Raw genomic sequence first — 24,985 nt, 5'->3', positions numbered from 1 at the left:
TCGCGCTATTCAAACTCTAAATTGCTTTGTTTATGACAAATTATACTCTGTCTGGGCTCAGGACTGTCCCCGCAGACCCCCCTGATGGCTGCCCTCCAGATTGGTCAAAATTAATCTAGAACCTCAACTTTACTTTGTCAATACAGTTATCACATCCCAAAGCCGGGTCGGATTCGGAGTCTTGATCCCGGCTATAACTCAGGTCTGGCACTTTCACATTTAACCCGGGTTACCCATTATACAGGGGTCAACCAGGGTTTAACCCTTATTACCCAGGTTGAATTGCCAGGTTGATTGCCCACGGTTATTAGGTGTAAAGCTTTTACACCGCATCTCGACAAGGCAGAAACACAGCAATTGCCCAGGTTCTATTTGTGATCTGAAGAAGTATTACTGTATATTGCAGAATCTATAATGATTATTCACTACTTAGAGTATGCACCTGCAGATTCTCCTTTTCTCCCAATTGGTTGTGACTGTTTAGGGTAGTTTCTAATCTGCCCAACCCTTCCTGCTTGATGTTTGCAAAACTAGGTTTCGCCCCCTCTACCCAAATAAAATGACATGACACATCCACCCTCCCACCCAACTTCCTGCAAGTAGAACACAAGATTTATTCCCTAGCTCTAACAGTAAAATTAGAAATGGCAGTACAGGAATCAGAACAGTAACCAGGCAAGATAAAGAGGGTTATGCCTTTGAACATGTCTTAGTGAGTCAGTCAGACAGAGAAGCCATGCATAATTACTGCACAGGGACAGAAATAATGCAACATTTGTCATGTCCACTGTCATTTCACAGCACAACCTAAAAAAAATAGATAACGGACAGTATATTTTACATTATATTAAAATCCATCTTTGACGGCTTCATCTTGTCACAGATGACTAGCTTGGAGACTGACTCATACAGATGCTCTTGCATTTCATTTTACACTTCACTCCATCACTACCATGGATTTGAAGGTGCCCACACACTGTAAGATTTTATGAATAATACAACCTCTTACCAGTTTCCCTTGAAATCCAGAACACTCCTGGCCAAAAAGATATCAGGCCCACACAAAGAACGATTGTGTAAACAATCAGAGAGGTGGATAGGTTGTTTAACAAACGCAAATCATATTGGCGTATCATTAACTCATCTTGGGTGGGATGTTAAAACATCCGCAGCCCAGCTCCGCCCCCCATCGCCGACATAATTTTCGCATATGCTGTAACATATGCGATAATTATGGCAAAGGACAGCTCTCGCGTTAAGAGCTGTCCTTTGCGGTTCCCATGGGGACCCGGCGGCTCTCCCCTCCCTCCCTTACCCGGCACTGCGCCGGGCTCTCCTCCTCCCTGCACCCAGAAGAGGATCATAGTGCAGGAAGGAGGAGGTCACAGGTCTGGGCAGCACAGCTCTGTGCTGCCCGAACACAGGTGAAGGGGGGGTCGGTGCGGGGCGGCGATGGGTCGCTTTAGAAGCCCATATTTTCTGGCGATGCCCCCCGTCGCGGTAACCCGGCAGGGGATGCTTAGAGCATCCCAAAATGCAGTAAAAACCCAGATTACGGGGTTTATACCGCATTTTGAAGAGAATCTCCCCCTGATGATGAGCTGTTGTCTTTCTGCCTGTTGAAGAGATCAGCAAGCAAGATGATCGACCGGTGGATGCGCGCATTGGATTGTTATTGTGCCCACATACCGGAAATGTTTAAGCAATTGGTTATTGCGACTGGTCGAAAACTGCCATATAGCGTCACACATCTTACCGTATGTGGGCACCTTTAAACTGTATCATTCTAATTATTTTAAAATCCCCCACTTGCTGTCCTAATCAGTGGAGCATTGTGAAGTTTTTAGAACAGTGCATTAAATATGCGCGTTATGCTTTAAACATTTATTTGACTAATGTCATGTAATCATTAGGCTGTCACATGGAGAAACAGAACAAAATATAGCAATATGGGGGATTAAGAACTAGCCAAGTATCTGCACTGATCAGGCCTCATGACCGATCAGTCATTTTCAACAGCAAGGTATTTATATGCAGAAACGTATGCTATAACAACAAGGCTATTAAAGATCATAAGTATATTAGTTCAAAAGTCATAATGGTGTTGATAAATGTCAGAATTATCCAATATGCTACCTGAAACACACAAAAACATCAACAAACAAGATCTAGCCTAAAGTGTGTATAGCTCAAAAGCTCAAAGTATATACAGGTTGAGTATCCCGTATCCAAAATGCTCGGGACCAGGAGAATTTTGGATAACGGATTATTCCGTATTTCAGAATATTTTAATATTTCAATGATGTATTTTGAAGTATCTTGCATTTATGCTGTATAAACACATAATATACACACAAATTTATTTTATTACCACATAAAATACACACAAACATATTTTAATTGTTCAAAAAACAAGGTTTCAAAACGTGAAACAAAATGTGTGTACTATCTCAGCACTGAATTTGAATGCCAAGCAATCATTGTCTTGCACATATATAGTGCCAGTTACATATCATGTCCCCAGTGATGCTGTTACATATGTCCCCAGTGAGTTTTTAGCAAAAAAAAATTTTTTTTTCACTTTCTGGAATGTCCGTATTTCGGAATAATTCGGATAACGGATATTCGGATACGGGATACTCGACCTGTATTACATATATACACATACACATACACACACACTTTTCAAAACTTGGCAAGCACTGTTTTAGGTGCTTTATGTTATGGAGAGACATGTAAACTAATCAAGGGCAATTAAGAAACAAAAGAAAAACAGACACCACAATTCCAACCTGTGGTCCTAGCCTACATGCCATAAGCACCACTTTAATCACTCATCATTACACAATGATGCTCAGCTTCCCTATCAAGGTACCAAATAGCAACTTACAAAACATAGCATGCATTCAACCCTCTCTCAACAAGCAACAATATCTACAGTATATTTATGCCTAAATCTCAGTGACAAGAGGAAAGAAACCAACATCTAATCTGACAGCAGCTTTCATATTCTATTGCTACCCAGAGGAATAACAGCCATGTACAGTGTGCCTTGCTAAAATGATAATATATTATTCACATCAGTGGGTATCCTCTTACCTGCTGGGTGTTGCTGGATGGGTGATACCCCTGTTTAGATCTGTGGTTTTGCACTCATCAACAAAGCTTTACCCTGACCGGTCTGGAGCCATTGTATCTTATTATACTTCCAACATGCCCAGGCTTCAGTGCCAAAAGGAGAGATCAATCAGCAGCTTGTCTTCAGTCACTGGCTGGTATTACCCACACTGCTAGCAACAGCTCCAATGTTCAGAGAGAAAGGGAAAGAGAGGAGGGGGCAGTAGAGGGGGCTGGATCTCAGCCTGATTCTGGTGTCATCTGTACTCAGAGAAGTTTGAGAATCTCACTTACATGCAGCTGCTTGCGTTTAAAGTTGTAGAACCCTGTCACAGTTTCAAACACATCTATATTTAATGCCTAAACAGTTGAAAACTGATCATGTATAATTGCCTATGCCGACAATAATAACAATGATTTTTCCACAACACATGTAACAATACCTTAGTCCCAGGATTGCACACCATTGGGTTTTCATCTTATTCCCAAAAAAGAGAAGTTTTCAACCACTTGAAAAAGGAAAAATACAATGTTACTTATTATTATTGTATATTTGGCGCCCCAGAAATACAGAAATGGCATCGCTGAGCCTGGGTAAGCAGGGCAGCGCCTAAAGTTTGTGGAGATGCCATACAACTCTGTGCGTTCCCCTGCTGCCGCCCACTTCCCTCCCTTTCGCTCTCGCAAACCCCTGAGCATCGGAGATGGGGACGAACTCGGCCAATAACTAATGGGTCTGAATCGGCCCCCAAGTGCACTGGCTCCAAGACACTATACCTTTACTCAGTTTGTCCTGACTGAATGAATCCAGAAGTGTTAACGATTAGAAGACATGATTATGTAATGGGCTGCAGATGTCTGTTGAATGTGTATAAAAAGTAGACCAGATGATGGAAAATGAATGTCACCCATGAGGCGTGCCATGCTCGGCTACTTCAGGATCATTAACATAAGACTGGAAGGATATATGAGGTTACACTAAATAACATGGCTTTAGCCCAATTCAGTATATATTGTTCTAGACTAGCATAGTAGTAACCCACATTTTGAAGTCTGGTAGAAATATGACTGTACAGCGTTAGAATTAGGGGAGTTATTTTGTTTCTGTGCAGGGTAAATACTGGCTGCTTCATTTTTACACTGCAATATAGGTATCAGTTTGAAGTAGAAACCGCACCCATATGAAACGGTCTCTGCACACTTTACATCTGTCCCACCTGCACTGCACATGGTTTTGTCCATTAGAGAGATAATTAGCTTTTGTGATGTCTGATATACAAAATTTGTAATAAACTATACTTTTTAAAAGCAACTTTCCCTTCTTCTAAATACACTATGGACCTTATACAGGTCTGTTCGCAGCTAATCTGCGTTTGCACAGGGACCAATGTTTTTTTAGTGCGTATGCCCATTTCGCCAGGTGCACGCACCCAACATAGCAGGCGGAGAGGGTGTGAGGTGCTGGGCAGCCCCAATACCATATGGGAACGCCCAGCGTTTCATGGGTGTTCTCATGGTAATGAGGCCGTGACGCGAGTGTGGGGGCAGGCTGCTGACCAGATCACTGAATGTCAGCTGGGGAAAGGCAAACTGCCCCGATTGCACGTTATCCTAGTGTATGCCCAGCCTAAATGTGCATTGTAAACTGTAGTATTAAGCACTAGCATCCAGATGACCCACTGTGCAATTTCCACTTTGGTCAATGTGTGGTGTGCGATAGTGAACATTAGTAAGGGCAGCGTTTGAGCGATTGCGTACTAAAAGTATAGCGAGGATGAGTAATGCAGTCTGGTCCTTTTGTAAATGAATGAAGAATATACTGACTCACTGGGACGCAAGTTGCATGTTGTCTGTGTGTCATTAGGACACCAAAAGGCATCAAACACTCAACGCACTAATGTGTGTCTAAACCCATGAATAGCTCTCAATAGTACTAAGCAAACACACTGTCCATTCTCGTCCCAGATCTTCGGACACATTAAATTATACTGAGATCACGTCTGCTATAGACAGGCTCAGGGTTTTTTCTCTCCTGTGTATCTTGTTTTGCTAATTCGGTGGAAAATGCCAGATAATGCTCCCTCGTTCATTCCCTAATTAGACAGGCATAAAAGCTGCCATTGTGCAGTTGTTGTGATAGTGCTACCTATAAATTATTCACTCTATTGAAGTGCAATCTGCTGTGGCGTTTTCAAGCAGGGCACAAATCAAGCAGGCGCAGCCAATGCAGAACTCAAAGCAATATCAGATCACACGTCTGCAGAGCTTCAATGATGTGGCTCCCAATAAAGTAGTTGTCATGCAAACCGGGACTTGAATGGATTTAAAAGTTCCATTGCTATGTGCGAGGATGGTAACTTTACAACTCAGCAACAGCTGTTGAAAAAAATATTTATGTGGGTATTCTGACTATGTGATTGTGTGACTTTCCATGGGTGTGCAGAGCACAAGTGTTCGCTAGTGTATCATAGGAAACATAACAGAACTATAAAGCTATTTTTTTTAAAGTACAATTGATAGATTATATACACTGGCATATATTCAATGCCGTGGGCGAGCGGTGACTGCGAGCAGGACTTTTGCTCGCAGTCACCGCTCACCCTGTCAGTATTCAATTGACCCCCCTCATACGCAAATTCCCCCTCGCTCCGTTTTTTGAGCGAGGAAGAATTGGCGTATGTGCCTCCAAAACCTGCGAGAATCGAGGCTAATTACAGCGAGTTTGCTGCACTAGCCGCGGCTCTCGCAGTTTAGGGGAATCCTCGCAGTTCTGTGACTGCGAGGATTCCCCCGGAACGTTGCATAGTGCGAGAGGCCGGTGCGGGGGTTAAACTGCAAGGATCACTGGTTTTCTGTGATCCTCGCAGTTTAACCCCCTCGCACCGGCATTGAATACATGCCATTATATCTGGGGTAGCCAACCCTAGTCCTCGAGAGCTACCAACAGTACATGTTTTGCAGGTCTCCTCACAGAATCACAAGTGAGCTAATTAGCTCCATCTGTGGATCTTTTAAAATGTGTCAGTGATTAATGAGTGCAGCTGTGCAGCAGCTAGGTTGTCTGGAAAATGTGAACTGTTGGTAGCTCTCGAGGGCTAGGGTTGGCTACCACTGCATTATATCTATCTATCTATCTATCTATGGCCTGTATTCCTGTATCAGTACTATACGTCCTGTAGTAATTAGCATAGGCCACCAGACAAATGGCACAATCTTTTCATTGCGACTATGCATGAATTAACAAAAGTGATGTATAGAAGGATTCAAATGTCTGAATAGTTACAAACTGAGACACATCAGCGAGTAGCTTCAAAATGTATTTCAGACTACTTGTAATTATTCAACATGGTCTATTCACGATAACGCAACCTGATCCGGCATTAACTACTATTGAGCTGGATGGCAATTAATTCTGAATTTACAATGGGGCTTCATGAATAGTCTCCATAGTTCATGGCCATGGGAAATGGTTTGAAGTTCTCTAGAATGTCTGGTTTTAGGTCTTTCAAGAGTTAGAAAGAATGAAATCAGAATTGTAATATTTATGCATTAACGTTACCTTACAGGGCTTCCACTTTAGTGGGATATTATTTGATGAAAGGAACTACTGTACATAATTACGCCTGTGCTGGTATATATAGGGCTATATGACGAATGGGATGATGCTATTTTGTCTGCAAGAATTTTTTTACAGCACGATAAATCTTGGTATTTTCAGATTTTATGTCATTAAATCCATTTTTGTATTTGAAATAATCTATTTACCCAACTAATTGAAGGTATTTACAAATGGAGCTGGTTCGCACAGGGACCTGGTTAAAATTACTGTAAAATGCCAGCCTTCTTCTCCAGGGCAAAATCTCCGTCACGTGAGGAAAAAAAAAAAAGTTTCAGGAGAAACTTCAAAGACATGCAAATCAAAGTAGCAATTATTAAAAGCAAGATATGTTCAATTAACCTCATTATGTAATACCAACAAGTACCACTTTTTTTTGTTTTTGTTAGTAAAATGCATATGGGGACTCATAAATTATAACCATACTTATAAAGAAGCTACTAGAGAGATTCTGGAGAGGTTAGCCTAAGTCTTTATACATTTATATGTCACTACACTTGTGTTGTGTGAGGAGAGATGCTTACAAATCCTCATTGCCGTCAGTTCTCTCAGGAGTATGAAGGAGCTATAGATTCCAGACTGGTGCCTAGCAACCACAATAAGCACAGGGAAGCAGCATGCAGCCCACATCAGGATTTATAAAGGAGCAGCCCACATGAGGGTTTGTGTTACTGTAGCTCGCTATTCCACATAAACTACTTTCAAGCATCAGCGCAAGGGTCTAATTTTTAATCTGTATCATAAAAGCACAGCAGAGAATGACATCATATATATCAGGTTACGAAACAAGTGCACAGTCCCACATTCATTTTTAATGTCACCAGTCTTAAGGCCTCTTGCATCCTGGAAGACTAATGTAGCACACACATCAGAGTTCAATGATGGAGGTCATCCTTTAAATCAAACTGTACAAAGAATACTTACAAAATAGAAGTATTCCATTATACTTTACTATACATTAGTAGTTGTTTAGCAAATACATGTAATGGATAATTGTATCGATATAAAATAAAGCTGCATTTATTCGATATAAGATTATTGTAGCAATAGTTGTACAGTTTCAGTAATTTGAAAAAAATAAAAATTTGTAGCATCATATTGATCTTTCTGGAGACTAATATTATGTTGGTGCAAGCACGGTTAGTGTTTCCAGTAAGATCATTCATGCTGCTTTCACACCGCAAAACCTGCTTAGACCAGATATTTAAAACGGGTCCTAAAACCGGTCAAAGCAGGCTTAATGCCCCTTTCTGACTGCACTTAAAGGGTCTAAACAGGTATTTTGATGTGAAAGCAGAAGGCATCCTTCATTCATTCCTTCCTTCCCTCCCCCCCCCCCCCTCCCTCCAGCAGTAGCAGGGGAGAGCCAGACCGGGCGCACTACATGTGAATGGCAATTGCATATCCAATGACCGCACTGCATATTTTTTTTTATTTTTCTTTATTTTGTAATTTTGAGCAATTATGTCCAACCAGGACAACATGACATTTCGATGTATAGAACCATTTTGTCAATTGGAATGCAATTAATAATAAAAAATATAAATGTGATAAACAATGTCTAACTTTTCTCTCTGTCACATATAGCTGTGTAATAAAGTCTTTATAACTATATTCATTGGGTTGTAAGACAAAGCTTCAGACACATCAGCTTGATCCTATCTAATCTACCCCAACCAGATTCCCCCCCCCACACACACACACACACACACACACACACACACCTCCCTCCTCCCTTTTTACCTTCCCCAACAAATACAAGACGGTTCAGAGTATCATTCTATATCGACAATGACCTATGCAAGTACCACATTGTACCCTCAAACACTTTGTAAATATGAGTTTGTGTTTCAGTATCTACGTAATCAATATAAATTCCCCACTTTTTATAGTATTTTCCACCCCTTTTTCAATATCTATAAGTGTGGCCCCTCTATCCCTATATAAACAATTGCAGCATTGTTGTCTTAACGGCTGATAGAAATGTTGGAGCTGACGACATCCATCATCGTATGACCGCACTGCATATTTAATGAGCGGGTCCCCACCTGCTCATTAAATATTCACTGCACTGGGTCCCGCTCATTAGATATGCACAGAGCGGTACCACTATTGGCTGGGTCCTAAATACCATTTCAGACTGCAAAAAAAAAAAACGGGTCTGAAACGGGTATTACCCGGCTTTTTTACCATTTCCAAATACTGTTTTGAGACAGAGAGAGCGAGAGACAGAGAGAGCGAGAGACAGAGAGAGCGAGAGACAGAGAGAGCGAGAGACAGAGAGAGCGAGAGACAGAGAGAGCGAGAGACAGAGAGAGCGAGAGACAGAGAGAGCGAGAGACAGAGAGAGCGAGAGACAGACATAAGAACAAACTCACTCAGCCATGCAGACAGCTCCTCCTCTGTAGGGTCCCGGGCAATCCCTCTCTCTCACCACCGAAAAGTACCCAGGCAGAGCTCCACAGTGGGATCCCATGGGGGCAACTAGTGGCTCCTGGCAGTACTGCAGTTAAGCAGTACTCAGGAGCCATCCTCTGCAGATCACATTCCTCTGCCCGACACTCGTGCAGGACATCAGAGGCGCGGATGAGTGCATCAAGTTACCGGCGATTCTGTCTGACATGCCGCCGTATGACAGGCAGCGGCAGCTGGCAGTGTGCATAGCAGGGAGAGCGCCTCTACTGGCCTACCTGCTTTGCATCCCTTGCTTTGCGGGTTCCGCTGGCCCTGCAGAAAGACCTTATGGTGTAGTAGGTCGTACAATGGGTTTAAAAGTTCAAAAGACAATGTTCAAAAAGGGTAGAGTCCCCTATGATATATGGGTCCGTGATGTATAACTCCTATGGATTCACCGTTGGTGATTATCGTTAGACGACAGAGGCTTACTTTAGGGAGGTGCTGATAACAAGTACAAAAAGGTATCTTTTTAAAACAAAAATGCTTTGAAACGCTCATATGAAGGCTTACATGCGCGTGTGGAGGATCCTCACATCAAGGTATCTTCTCGTTGTCTTCAAACCGTATTAAAAATTGGCTCATATGGTATTAAAAACATATTTATAAAAGTAAATATATGAAAATATACAGAAATGTGCAAATACATACACATATATATATATATATATATATATATATATATACACACACACACACACACACACACACATATACATACATACACTATGAAGCAAATCACAGATGATATATGTCTAATAAAAAAAACCTTTGCTGGGAGAGATGAAAACACAACTTAACTCGGTTATTGTGCTCATCAGTAGGTCCAATGTAATAGTTGTGGCAGCTCCTGATATAGCCAATCAGGTTACACCAACGCGTTTCAACACCAAGGGACAAATGTAATAGGGCGAGAGGTTCAGAAAGTAAGAGATTTTGGGAGAGTTTTCCCCCTTTTTTTAAAGCAGCAATCAATTACACTGCAAAACCAGGTTGATTTTGCCATGTAATTGATTGCTGCTTTAAAAAACATGGGAAAACTCTCCCAAAATCTCTCACCCTATTACATTTGGCCCCAAGTGTCTTTCAAGGTGACTGAACTAGTAAAAAACATCCACAGGAAGTGATATCAGGTACAGTCTATACTTAAAAGGTGTGTTTCTGAGAAAGACTTGGAGGATAGAAGATTGAGGGTTATCCGGATGATAGGTGTACAGTGAGAAGGTCTACTTCAGAGGTGTCTAAACTTTTTGCAAAGAGGGCCAGATTGGTGTGGTAAAAATGTGTGGAGGCTGACCATTCAGCCTGACATTCTTTAAACCATTTATCATATCAGAATGGACCCCCACTCTGCCCCAATTCACTGCATGTCCCCCAGCATTACCCCACTCACTGTATGTCTCCCAGCGTGCCCCTCCTTCACTGCATTTCCCCCACTCTGCCTCCATTCACTGTATGTCCCCCAGCCTGCCCTCCATTCACTGTATGTCCCCCACTTGACCCCTTCACTGTATATTCCCATAGACTGCCCCTCCTTCACTGTAATGTACTCCATTCACTGAATGCCCCCCAGCCTGACCCTCCTTCACTGTATGTACCACATACAGCCTCCCTTCATTGTCTATTCCCGTGCAGGAGACAGATGCTTGGGCTCCCACCGCCGCCCTCCTCCACTCCGCATATTACGGGAGCAAGCTTCCCCTTTGCTGCCCCCCCTCCCTGCACACTGCTGTCACTGTGATCGCGGTGGAGGGTGATATATGATTGCAGCAGCAGGAGTTGGACACATACTCATCTGAAAGACAGCAAACACGTCTCACAGTGGCAGCTGGCACCCCCTCACCAATGCAGACAGCAAGCCAGCAAGGTAAAGGCGAGCTCACTGGGGTCCCACCTCTAGAGTCCTGTGCTGTGCATCCCTCATCAGCCTCCAGCTTACGCCTGGAGGCTGCGGGCCGCTTGAAGTGACATCACGGGCCGCAATTGGCCCCCGGGCTGGATTTTGGACATGCCTGGTATACACCATAAGGTCGACAGACGTTTTTCATGATCTTCTTCCTTTTCTGGACGTTTTCATACGAACATTTCCATGGATTCTGATTAGGAACAGTAAGCCAACCGCAGCAGTAGTGGAGGGAGAATATGCCTACAATAATTGGAAGCACACTTGCTCTTTTGACAACATTGACACAAAAAGGTGAAAACGCATGTCGACCTTTTCATGTGTCGACATGTCATGTTGACATTTGCCAACATTGACCTGGTATAAGTCGATCTCCTGTATGTCAACCTTTTGATGCTCTAGAATTTAATCTGCAACCGATTGAGAAGAAAGAAGTTTTCCAAGGAAATAATTCCTAGGGGAATTCAGGCGATTAACAGTAATTGTGATTCTGTTATTTAGCTGCTGCTCAACAGGGGGTATAGTCAGTCCCCACCAAAACAAAAACACAACCACCAATCACGCACAAGGCATGAGAGCAGCACTAGTATATAAAAAGAAATTTAAACAAGTGTTTGGTACAATGTGAAAATTTTACTCAATAAAATCATATATAATAATATTCACAATAGATATATAAATACATGTACTGACTGACAGTATTGGAAATTAATTCTTCACGTCACAGGAACAGGACCAGTGTGGAGTGGGCCCAATTGAAAAATAGGTGTACAGCGGGAGGGGGGGGGGGATTGAGGAAGGTCACAGGTAAGTGCACTTTACCAATTGTTGGGGATCCCAATGGGGATGCAGTTTAAATCCCGGCGGTCGGGATCCCGGCGTTCAGAATCCTGACGCTGGAATCCCGACACTTTCTCCCTCCGTTGGTGTCCACGACACCCCTGGAGGGAGAATAAATTAGCGTGCCGAGCGTAGCGATCCACGTTCCCACCCCTTGTCGGGATTTCAGCGGTCGGGATTCCAGCGACAGGATTTTGAACGCCGGGATCCCGACCGATGGCGATACTGAATCCGTCCAATGGTTTCCACTTGTTGGATAGTGATTTCCTCACTATTGAATACGGCACAATGTCAGCCGTTGGAGGAGAAAGGCTTCCGCTTGGGTTTAAATCCTCTCGCTAGGGTGGTTTTAGAGGTTTGATGACAACCAGGGGAGTCCAAGGTGCGGTGTCCGCCAGTAATCTCAGCAACAAGTGGAGTGGTGATATCCGCTCATGTGAATGAAATCCTCCGATTGGTGGCTGGCTGGAATTCTGCCACTGGGGAATTGAGGGGAGCAGTGTTCACCATACAGGAGCAAAAGGGGGGAATGGCAAAAATGGGTGATGGTACACCAGGAGCAATTCTGAAGGACCGATTGAGAAGAGGCTGATCAAGCGAAGGAGGAAGCTAAAGCAAAGGAGGTGGGAATTAGGTGGATAACCAAAAATATGTAAGTCAGAGGCAAATGGAAAAGGAGGAGAGGGATTATTATAAAGGTTGAAAATTATATAAAGCCAAATTTGAGGATTTGATCAGTCATAGATGCTGGGCCAATGTAAAAGCCCACGATGTGCAGTAGCAAACAATGTACGTACAAGATTTACTCAGGTAAAACAGCTCTTCCTAAACGGTCACAGCCAAGGGTGTAACGGCCCAGAGCTGAAGGGGGCCCATCTTTAAGGTCTAAGTAATATATTTTACATACATTTATCACTATCAGTTGATAAATAGGGGGCCCTTACAAACTTTTGCTATGGGGCCTACAAATATCTAGTAATGCCCCGGGTCACAGCACCCTAGGGTTCCATGCCCTGGTAGTCCAGTCCAGACTCACAAATTAAATGATTTGGGCAGCCAACTTATTAGGCTGATTGCAAAAGGCACATATACTAGCGCTGCAGATAGGGTTACCACCTTTGTGTTGAGAGATTCCCCGACAGTAGCCCAACCCTTGACACACCCACAACCCACCCACTGACCCACCCGCAGCCCCTTGACCCGCCTTATGTTAGGTTTTATTTAACCTTTGCTTTAAATTAATTCTTGATTTTGCACACCATAATGCCAGTTACATGTTACACCACACCCAGTAATGTCCATTAAAAGTTATGCCACACACCGTGATGCCCATTACATGTTACGCCATACACTGCAATGGCCATTACACATTATGCCAGGACTCAATCTTTTTCTAAAGGAGCGACAACATGGACAGTGTAAACCCAAAAAATTCACCGTAGTGACGATTACATGTCACACACCCATTACATAGTATACCACATGCCATAATGCCCATTACATGTTATGCCACACATTGTGATGCCCATTACTAGTTATGGCAGGACTGAAATTCTTTCTAAAGCAGGGGCAACACGGACAGGTGCGCGTCAAAAAAAATTTACTGTAATGCCGATTAAATGTCACACACCCATTACATAGTTTACCACATGCCATAATGCCCATTACGTTATGCCACACATCGTAATGCCCATTACATGTTATACCAAATACCATAATGACCATTACGCATTATAGCAAACACCGTAATGCCCATTATACATTATAGCAAACACCGTAATGCCCATTACACATTATTCCACACACTGTAATGCCCATTATATATAATACCACACACAGTAAAGCCTATTACATATAAGGGCTGCTTACATATATGCTCATTGCTACAGGTTTCATTCTTGATGCCAAGGGTTTCATATTCCATGCTCGATGTCAGGGATTGCATGCTCTCTGCCAGGGGGTTACATACACTATGCAATGGGTTATATGCTCTGCCAGGGGTTACATGCTCGTTGCCAAGGAAAGAGTGAGAGGTGAGGTCAGGCAGGGGGAGCTTGTGATCACATAATATTGGGCCAGCCACAGTAGTAATCAAGTTCAACTGTGCCACAAGTTAACTCACCGCCCACTTACTCACTGACACTCATGCCACACCGCTCCCGTCAACAGTCACGCAGCGCCGCAGGAGGAGCCGGAGGGCACGTGATGAGTGACACATTGTGTCCCTGCCTCCTCCCAGTGAGCGCTGTGGCGGCGTGTCACTCATCAGCATCACAGACACAGTGACACTGAAGAGGTCCAATGGAGTGTGTGTCACAGCCCTGGCATCCTCACGTGGGGTATCGGGTAGGTCACTGTGGCATGATGCTATCAATCAGTAAAAGGCTTCGCCAGCCGGGCGGGGGAGCAATTCCCGGACATCATATAGTCCGGGGCAGCCACTCTTCAGGAATCTGGACGCCGGTCTCAATTACCAGACTGTCCGGAGTAATCCTGGACAGGTGGTAACCCTAGCCGCAGACCATCATGCATCTTGCTATGGGTACACCTCCACTGCACAAAGGAATACTAAAACAACAGCAGGAAAAAATATATAATGGGGGGGGGAATCAAAAACAAAAAAAATATTGTGATCACAATCAAATGGTTACGTTGAAAACAAGATACCACACTGGCTTCTGTCATTTATTAAATTTTAATGGAAACTCAAATTACAAGAAAAATAAACCCTTTCCTTGATACTTGGCACAAAGTGCTAGAGTACAAGTTGTTTACATCAGTTTAGAATATAAATCCCTTTATTCCTGTTGTTCACCATTTCCGCTAGCACATAATTTGTCAATCCAGTACCAAGCTTGAAAACTCTGTTACCCTGGTGATAAAGTACTGCCTATTTCTGTGCTCACACCAGATCAGGGAATGTCACCCGCATCCAAATGATACCAACTGAAAAGGGCTGTAAACAGCCAGTGGTGCACTATGCAAATGTGTGTACATTATGTGCTGCATCTAGGACAAAGTGTACAATATGCCTGAAAGGGATGGATGGCTAGGTTAGCAGAGGGGGACTTCAGCATTTGTAAACCTTTTCCCTTTTTAGTCTGTACACAAATGACTATTTAGTGAAATCCTGGCTTGTTCTTTTTCCTGCTTTGCTACGAGAAGAGCCGTGATGCGGATTTGTTTGACAAATTGCAGCAAATGACTGCAGATTAATGTATCAGACAGAAAAAATAAAAATGATCTGGCCACCCAGTACTCCATATACCTACCCAATGTGAGCAAATATGCTCCATCCTGCAATTGCTCTGGAATGTTGGAAAAGCTCCACAGGTCAAAATATACAGGTTTGCACAAGCACAGAGACTCGTACTGCTCTTTGTAAGCTTACACAAGCAATCCATAACCCCTAACAAGGTAGGAGGTAGACATCATTTACACCGATATCACCAGACTCCTTTTTAATACTCTGCGCAGCTTGTTTTGCCTGGAACAACCTTTTAAACTGTTTTTGCCTAAACACTTTTTTTTGGAAGGGGAAAGGGGGGGGGGGGGGGGGATGGCGCAAATCACTAGGGATTAACTTTTTTATGATATTCAATTAGATTGTATTTTATGTAATGGTAATAAAAACATAGGGGCCAGATGTATCCAGCTTCAAAAAAGTGGTAAAGTGAACAGTGATAAACAACCAGACAATTGTCTTCTAACTGTCATTTTTCAAACCCATCCTGTAACATGCCAGTAAGGAGCTGGTTGTTTATCACTCTCCACTGTATCATTTTTTGGAAGCTTGATACATATGGTATCATATGTATCATGCCCAAGGTATCATGAAAAAGTTACAAGATTCCAGAATTATTCCCGATGTTTTGTTTTTTTATGTGCTTAGAGCAATTCAAGAGAATTACCCTAAAATTACACTCAGTTCTCTTGAGTATATGCAACAATTTGACAAGTGTTTCACAGTGCAGAAGACATAAAAAGTTTTACAGAGATGATACACGTAATAGGGAACATCAAAGTGCTGTATTTGGTGGATTGGAAAGAATAATAGAAAATTGAGTTTTCTTCCAAGACACTAGACATATATGAATGATTAATTCTGCATTAACAGATTGGTAAGAGATTACCTTTCACTGATTTTAAATAAAAATTTCTTGATGACAGGTCTACTTTAAAAATAACAAACACTGGCATGGCAAATGGCAAGTGAGCCATGCGAAGGGACGGGGTACACTTTGACGATGTCCATGTCGACTGTGTCAACATTCAGGGGGATAAACCATGAAAAACTCATGTCGACCTCTTGCCTGTCAGCCTTCCCATTGTCGACCTAATGCTTGTGTTGCCCTTCCAACCTGCAGTTGCCGATCTAGATTTGGTTGACCCAATGACCCATACCTTGTGGTGTTTAGTCTGAACATCAACATAACCCACTTAGCTACTGTATGTATGCTTGCATGCTTTAAAATATTACATTGCGGCCATATGACTGGACGAATACCTATATGCAGTAATGCACCGGATAGGATAAGATTGGATATAATAACCTGCAATAATGCTCAGTTTGATCCTTAATACTCCTTACAGTCATCTGTCAGCAGTTGGTCAACTACTAAAAGGGGAGTGTGGCAGAGGACTAAATAGTTATTATACATATAAAGGAAATGAAAACAGAGAAAATGGGAAATATCGCGCTTCTTGCCAAGGTATCAACAAAGGCATTGGACAGCCTTGTGTAAGAAATGAGAACCTTGATCCAAGCTTTTGTTATGAAAACATAAATAGTTAGCTTCAGGGCACTATACAAGTCTTCACATACATCTATTCTCCATTCGCTACCTGTTGTGTTATGGGTGAGAGCCGGGAGGATTTCATGCATCTTTTCCCATTACAATTTGTCTCAGTCACAAAGTGACGCATATATGCCTTACATACTAAAATGATATGTGGCATGCCTATATTCTGTGACCGGGCTGGTATCTGCAATGCATATGCTGCAGTGCAAAAAATGCTATGCTGCAGTGCTTTACTGGAAAACATAGTAGCGCAGCATTTCGTATGCAGTTACAGGTGCAGTCATACACAAAATATAGGCATGCTGCATATCATTTAAATCAGCAAAAGCTTGATGCACAAAAAGACACTCAGTACTACCAAGTCACACTGCAGCACGGTGTGACTAGAAAGGCTGTTTAACATGCAAAGAAGCTAGATGTATGTGGACACATCTGTATTACTTCATTTAGAGCAGCATAGTAATTATTATTTAAACACAAACACATTACCATGAAGTCAAGGTTTGCGATGGAGTATTTATGGAAAACAATGAACAATGTATGACCGGAATATTTAAGATTTATTCATAGGACTGCCACTTATGGGTGTGGATCATTAATAGATTGACAGATTCTGTCGTAGACCACTCTTGGTTGACAGGCAGAAGGATTACATATGAAAAAAAAAGTTGACGCAAGGAAAGGTCAGCGCGAGAAAAGGGAGACTTTTTTTTTGTATACAGATGGAGCGCCTCTCAGCCAGCGCTGGGAATTGCCACATTCCCTTAGCTGGCAATCGCCGGCGGAGAGGCGCTCCATCTGACAAGGATGCGCAAGTGTCTTGCACGCACGCGCATACCTGTCAACACGGTGTCGGGGAGCACTTCCCCTGCTCATCTCTGCTTCAGGGAGATGGGCAGGGTTAGCTGGGAGCTGCAGCGGGCGGCGGAGGGTTCTGTCGGAATGGGGTGCACGCGCTTCTCATGTGTGCACGCCCCCTTCCAGCGGATGGCGGCGGCTGGTGATTCGATTGTCAGGAGCAGCTCCAATGGGAGCTGCTCCATCTGTAGGTCACTTTATACGGCGCCTGGGTTAGAGAAGAAATTGCAACAGAATATACTGTATGATACAGAGGTGGTATATGATGCAAAATTATACTTCCTTTAAAATGCATGAAGTTCCATTAGGTCCTCATATTCACTCAATACAGATCCCCAAGGGGTATAGTATTCCAATATATGTGGAGAGAAAAAGGCTTATAATGGTGAAGCCAGTTTTATTACACACATAAAATACAATATATACACATTAAACTTAAAAAGGTTTCCAGAGGCAGTGTGCAAAAGGTACTAATTACCAAGTCATGTATCAGAAGTGGTGGTTAGTCAGTTCATGCGCATGAAGTTTATCAATATTCACCAGTCCGGTGCCCGGGTGACAGGTCTGGGAATGACTGAAGAGGGGTAAAGTATGTTGTTCCACTTGCCGGAAGTGACATAGCGGACTGTCGGACCCGGAAGTCTTCATGTCTCCACGCCACCATCTATTACCTTTAGTAAAGTTGTGGCGAGAAAAGCGAGCCACCAAGCCCAAAGCGAGCAAACAATGACGCTATGTAAGTTACGTAGCGTAAGCCGCAAAGATGAGGAAGTACCAGATATAATAAGAGAACAGAGTGCACATTGCTCCTATAAACTTGTATTTGACACAAATATATTAAATATGAAAATGAATAGGAGAAACACATGTACAGACACCAATGCATACCTCCCAACAATATAGATATCCCACTCCCCCCCCCCCCCTTCCTGGCAACAAGCATGACACCCACCCCCCCACAGACAACGAGCATGTAACCACTCCCAACAAGTGGTAAACTACCGCCTGGCAATGAGGTGCTGGCATCAGCAAGTGCACACATACATGTGACATCATGCACAGATGACGGAGGGGGGTCATAAGTAACCCGCGGCAGCACAAATTGTCCGTTAAGCAGGGCATACACACCGGGCGCTAGAATAATGAGTGATATCGCTAATTTTATTACCCACAAAAACAAAAAGTCTCCCACCAGGCAGTTATACGATGTCCAGTCGGACAAGCATATAGCTCAGCGGGTATGTGCAAAATGCTTGTGCGCCTGCAGCGACGCTCCAGTGTTAACTAGCAATCTGAGCTAATGGGGATTCATTGTTGGAAGGTATCCCCATTGTTCCATGGGTGTACTTAGTTTAATAGTCCATATTTTGGTTATATCCATGCATGAGCACAGGCGATTTATATCAGCGCATAAATAACCCGGGTCGGACCAGGGTTGTTGCGAAGTCGACACGGGTCACTGTGCAGTGTGAAAGGGCCATTTGAAAAATACCGGGTCCAGCAACCCGACCCGGGTAAAAAGAAGGGTTTTACCTGGGTCGCTGGGCAGTGTGAATGTGTAACCCAGGTCGAGCGACCTGGGTCCCGTTCACTTCTATGGAGGAGACAGCAGCGTTACCTTAGTGCTGCCTCCACCTGATGCAGTTAGCGTGTCCAAATCCTGGGTACGACCCAGTATTTGCTATGTGAAAGCGGTATTAGTTAGTACCTCAGTTAAGTTCACCATCTGTGCTGAAGCCTGGATATCACTAAAAGCTGCACTATTGTGCCTTGAGAATCGAGGTTGGGAATGCCTACCAAACATTCTTAAACCCGTTCATGTTTTCCGGGTCTTCTCACAAAATCGGGGGGAAAAATGGATTAGCTGCACCTGTGATTCTTTCCAAAATGAGTAAGTAATGAATACACCTGTGTGGCTGCTAGGTGACCTAGAAAACGTGAGCGGTTTGGGGTCCTGATGTCCCAGTTTGAGAACCACTGGGCTAAACCAAAGTTCTTAACTTATTACATTCCAGGTTTTAAGGATATTTATTATTATTGAGTCAAGATGGTTAATAAAATTGACTGAGGTACTAATTAGGTCACTTGTACTCAAACATTGAAAGCCTGAAAACCTGCACTGTAAATGGTAAAATTTGGTAAACTCTGTTCTAAACTAAAACAACTTTACTGACCCCCACAAGCCTGCTAGTCCGAAGGGGGAGGGGGGTAAAATACATTAGTACTATACACATAGCATTTATGGCATGAAGAGAAAAACAATGGAAAGTGGATTTCTTTTATAAATGAAAGTGTTTAGTGCTACTGTAATAGTGATCTTTTCTTATGCTTATTTTTTTTTCAACTAATAGAATAGCCATCTGCCTTTAAATTAGCATGCATTGGTTTGGAAAATCTACACATAGATCATATAGATAAATAAAATACAGTAGAATATGTATTTCTGGTACAAAATTTCCTGGTTTACTGCATGTCCTAATGAATAATGTTACCTCCACAATCAAATACTTGAAAGAAACCAAAAGCATTTGATTATTTTCAAAAACACATGAACAGATAGATAGCTACAAAACTAAATGAATGCATAGTAATTTAAGCTTAATGACCTTTACACCATTGCTGATCAGCTGTAGCAAATAGCAATCCACAATGCATGCTTGTATTCAATTTCCCTTTAAACTGAAGCTTCTGTCTTTTTCAAAACTATGCAGAAAACTATCCATGTTATAATGGGTGGTGATATAGCTGGAAAGCAGGGCTATTTACCTTCACACATCACATCATCTGCCTCCTCCATCTCTCCCAGGTAGCAGGTGGGATCTTCCTCTGAAGACATAATTCATTCAACTGAGCCAGACTCACTGCAGAGAGTGCTCACTAACTGCCCAAAGCAGGGAGGAAGTGTCTCTCAACTGCTTCCTCCTGAGTAATGATGACTACACAGCAATACCAGCATCAGCACTGATGATAACAGAATGTCATGTTTGTGGTAATCTTTAAAGGGGACACTCAGTGACAGTGACATCTTGCTAATAACAAAGTGTTATATTCGTATGCACCGGAATAAGAAGGAAGTTCATGTTTAAACTAAAATGAATGTAATGTGCTATGATATAAACTCTGTATCTGTAATACAGAAGATAAGTGATGTGGTTTATAATAGTGACACGCCCGGGAAGTAGTGTGAAGAGATTATGCACTAGTGAAAAAAAATGACATTTCATCACGGTCCCAACCTATGAAGGAGAGAGGGATCTCCAGATATTTGTCATGTAATAAGTCATTTGAATTAGAAAAATATATTCATATATTTAAAAAAAAAATACTTTTTTTTTTTTTTTGCCCACAGGTAAATAGTATTTGACTGTAACGTATAATTTATGCATCTTTGTTTATTCTGCCCTTTTCTTGGGATAGTCCAAATGTGATTTTATGGTTCATGGAAGTTTTTAGTTCCATGACAATAATAATCAGCATTCCAGAGCCACTGCTTCCTCCTAATATATAGGGCGGTATTCAATGAGCCTGATTCGCCATGGCTCCGTCCTCAGGCTCCCTGCGACGTTCGCCGCAGGAGCTCATATTCGCCGGTCAGGGGCAGCGAGGCTCCGGAACGCGGCGACACATGGCGAATGTGCATCGAATCCTAAACAGGATTCGCTGCACGTCGCCGGTATTCACATTGAATACCGCCCATAGACACTGGCAGGGCTATTTTTCAGCAGGCTCCAGCAGGAACTGAGGCCCCTATTCTTGTTCACTCTTTCTGACAAAATCTTTCTTAGATGGACAAAACCATGTGCACTGCAGGGGGGCAGATTTAAAATGTGCAGAGAGAATTAGATTTGGGTGAGTCATTTTGTTTCTGTGCAGGGTAAATACTGGCTGCTTTATTTTTACACTGCAATATAGATCTCACTTTGAAGTAAAACCCCACCCAAATCTAATTCTCTCTGCACAAGTAACATCTGCCCCACCTGCAGTGCACATGGTTTTGTCCATCTATAGCTGTGTACACAAGGGGACGATAGGGGCTGAAATCGCTGGAAATATGGTCGCATTGCCAGTGATGGGAGTGTGCCCCGGCGATAAATCGCCGGGTGCGCGCTCCCGTTTTCAGCCCTGTTCTAGTCGCTGGTCGCAGGAGCTTGCTGATTACCTCATCTCTGGTCGCTGATGAAAAGGAGAAACTGAGCAATATATTGCTCAGCCATATATTGTTAGCAATATATGGCTGAGCAATATATCTCCCCCGTGTGTACGAGGCTTAAAGGTGCGTACACACGGGGCAATATGATCGCTGGCAATATATTGCTCAGCAATCATATTGCCCCGTGTCCCGTTTTCATCTGCGACCAGAGATGGTCGCAGATGAAAATTTAAACACTGCTGGGTGAAGAGGCAGGGGATGTCGCTGGTCGGAGGAGCATGTTCCTCCGACCAGCGACCATGCAGGGGCTGAAAACGGGAGCGCGCACCCAGCGATTTATCGCTGGTGCAAACTCCAATCACTGGCAATATGGTCGCTCAGCGACCATATTCCCAGCGATTTCAGCCCCTATCGCCCCCGTGTGTACACAGCATAAGAAAGATTTTGTCAGAAAGAGTGAACTAGAATTATGGCCTCATTTCCTGCTGGAGCCTGCTGAAAAATAGCCCTGGACAATTTACTAAGCTGGGAGGTCTATTTCATATGGGATTTTGCTATGGGCAACCAATCAGATACTATATATTATAGAAGGTGCTAAATAAATAAGAAGTAGATTCTTATTGGTTGCCCATAGCAACATCCAATGTGAAATAGTACATTTCCCCCACGGAGTCATTATGGTGCTATGGTTTTAATTACATCTGTCCAGGGCAGGGGTTAAAGTGAGGGGGAATGGGGTGGAGTTCCACCACCTCTAAGGCTGTGTACACACGGGGGTGATTTTGTCTAATATCACGGGCAATATGGTCGCTGAGCGACCATATTGCCTGTGATGGGAGTGTGCACCAGCGATATATCGCCGGGTGCGCGCTCCCGTTTTCTCCCCCGTAGTGATCGCTGGTCGCAGGAACATGCTCCTGCGACCAGCTGATTTCCACTGCCGGGCTCCCCAGGCAGTTTCTTTTTCATCAGCGACCATCTCTGGTCGCTGATGCAAACGACACACTGAGCGATATATCGCTCATCGCGAGCGATATATCCCCCCGTGTGTATGGGGCTTTATGGTGAGGTGCGACATTTTAACCGCTACATTAACCCTGCACAGAAAAGCATTCTAGTTTGCAGGGGATGCCAAAAACCATTCCACTGGCCCTGCCTAATGGGGGGAGGAGGGCACAGCCTGTGTGTACGTATGCGGTTTGCGAGGGGGGCGGGCATACCGGCATCTGGAGGGTGGCGTCTGGGGGACTCACAAGGCTGTGAATTGCAGCCTTGCAAATTGACCAGAATAACCCCCAATGTGTACGCTGCTGCTGATCTTGAGCGGGTCCATCCACCACAGATAGTGGGGGAAATTTACTAAGGCATACTGTATATGCCAAAATAATTTGTATTTTCATAGTATTTATTGTATTTATGGTACATTCGTATTTGTATTTACAAATACGAATGTATTCGCCATGGGAAAATACAAATAGGAATCACCATTCATCTTTGTGATACGTAGGAGTGTCTCAGATGCTCCAGCAGCAATGCAATGATACACTCTCATCTGTGCGCTGACAGGTCATTGTGGCGCCACAATGACCTGTCAGCGTAGTGACTCAGCGGCTCTTCAGTGCTGACAGTGCGTCTGAATTTTGCGTCTACTGCTTAGACGCTATAGCGTCCAAGTAGTACACGCAAAATTGGCTACTGCTTGGACGCTGTAGCGTCCAAGTAGTAGACGCAAAATTCAGATGGGTATAGGGGTACAAAAAGGTGCAGTGTGCAAAACACTATTAAACCTGTTCACAATGACAGTAGTCGATGTAACACTTGTCGACCTTGTTTATTCCACCATCCACGCCATCCCGAAGCGTGGCGAGCGCAGCGAGCCCCGCAAGGGGACCCTGTACGCGTCCTCCCGACCTTTTCATACCCCCACTATCCACGCCGGCGTGGAGTTGATTTTATATAGTGTGGCAAGCGCAGCAAGCCACCGAGCCTGAAGCGTGGTGAGCGGACGTGGATAACTTCACATGCGTTCCGCGTCCCCTCACGGGGTTAGCTGTGCTCGCCACGCTTTGAGATGGCGTGGATGGTGGGGGTGTTTCAGGAACACATTCACACCTGCAAAATCATACACCTGAGACAGTAATGACAACATGTGTTAACTCTTAACTGCTTTTTAGTTAAAGATAAAGATGAACGAGGAAAAAATTGATTACATGAGAATACAATTAATTAGAAGAACAATAAAAAGACAGAAAAAACAAGATAATCTAGGAAAAAGTCATTATTGAGGAGCAACAGTGCCGTCATCAGCACTTGCAGAGGCAGCAGCTGCGGACGTAGATGCTGTCGACTCAGGCCGCGCGATGGCTGTCGACTCAGGCTGTGCAGTGTCAACTTTGTCGGCCTAGGGGAGCAGGGTCAGTACCTGCAGAATGCGCTTAAAGGGGTCCTCCGCGCCAAGACTCTTCCTACAGATAAATTCCTGGAGGTATGAGCCCAGGTGAGGACACGCGGTCCCCCTTTGGCGCTTATTCCACCACTTACAGGACCCCCACAGCCTTTCTATGTTCTGCGTATGCACGCCACTCTCTGGATCCACAAAGTGGAATTGATGATTTACCCTGGCATGATGAAAGCCAGCCTGCTCTAGCTGGTCGGTCTGGTATGCCCTCCCACAGTCGCTGTATATCGTGGTCCCTGGGAGCACGTGCCTCTCCATGGCAGCCATGAGCGTGCTGGCATCCCGCCTGTCAACTGCCGTAAGAAGCACTCTCCGGTCTGTCTGGAGATGCCCCCAAAGATCCACTGCTGGGGCATTAGGCGTCCGACATCAGACGGGCAAAAAGGCTCTCATCGACCTCCACTATGGTGCCTGGCCCGCCAATCTTCTGCTGAGGCTGCGACAGGAGGTCAACAGCACAGGCCTCCCACAGCAAACTGTTGTACTGGACAGTGGTGGCCTGGGACACGGAGAGGTGGCGTTTGAAGAACCGCACACTGGTCAGCTCCTCAGTCCAGCAAAATACAAAATGCAGGAGGGTCACAAAGGTCAAGTGGCATCCTGCAAACCACTGAGCAGCCCTCAAACTGACCTTTCTGCCACAGGCCCTGATATTGCAGTGCCACATCCGCTCCCTAACAGAGAGCCTCATCGGGTGTCCATTGGGGCAGGTCTGGGTCTCTGGCAGGAAATGCTGCCCCTGTAGAAAAGACACTGCCTCCTCCTCACTGTGAATAAAGTCCGCCTC

The 24,985-nt window shown here is 43.9% G+C and overlaps 1 protein-coding gene across 4 annotated transcripts in view; it reads right to left on the bottom strand.

The window, feature by feature from the left end:
* The window catches only part of RIPOR2 (RHO family interacting cell polarization regulator 2), a 159,638-nt gene extending 139,099 nt beyond the window's left edge, over window positions 1-20,539 (bottom strand). For 2 of the 4 annotated variants that reach the window (XM_083187816.1, XM_083187819.1), the window contains exon 1: window positions 20,357-20,539. In XM_083187816.1, the coding sequence (XP_083043942.1) occupies window positions 20,357-20,426 (70 nt within the window). In that variant the 5' untranslated portion in view covers window positions 20,427-20,539. Of the gene's footprint in view, window positions 1-3,099; window positions 3,321-3,560; window positions 3,627-20,356 lie in introns of those variants that run through there. The other 2 variants (XM_083187818.1, XM_083187817.1) reach the window with 2 other exon arrangements.
* Window positions 20,540-24,985: the final 4,446 nt, after the last annotated feature.

The sequence above is a fragment of the Crinia signifera genome, chromosome 5 (genome assembly GCF_055691185.1).
Source record: "Crinia signifera chromosome 5, ASM5569118v1, whole genome shotgun sequence".
In the NCBI taxonomy this organism is placed as follows: domain Eukaryota; kingdom Metazoa; phylum Chordata; class Amphibia; order Anura; family Myobatrachidae; genus Crinia; species Crinia signifera.
This window is presented reverse-complemented; position numbering and strand designations above follow the sequence as displayed.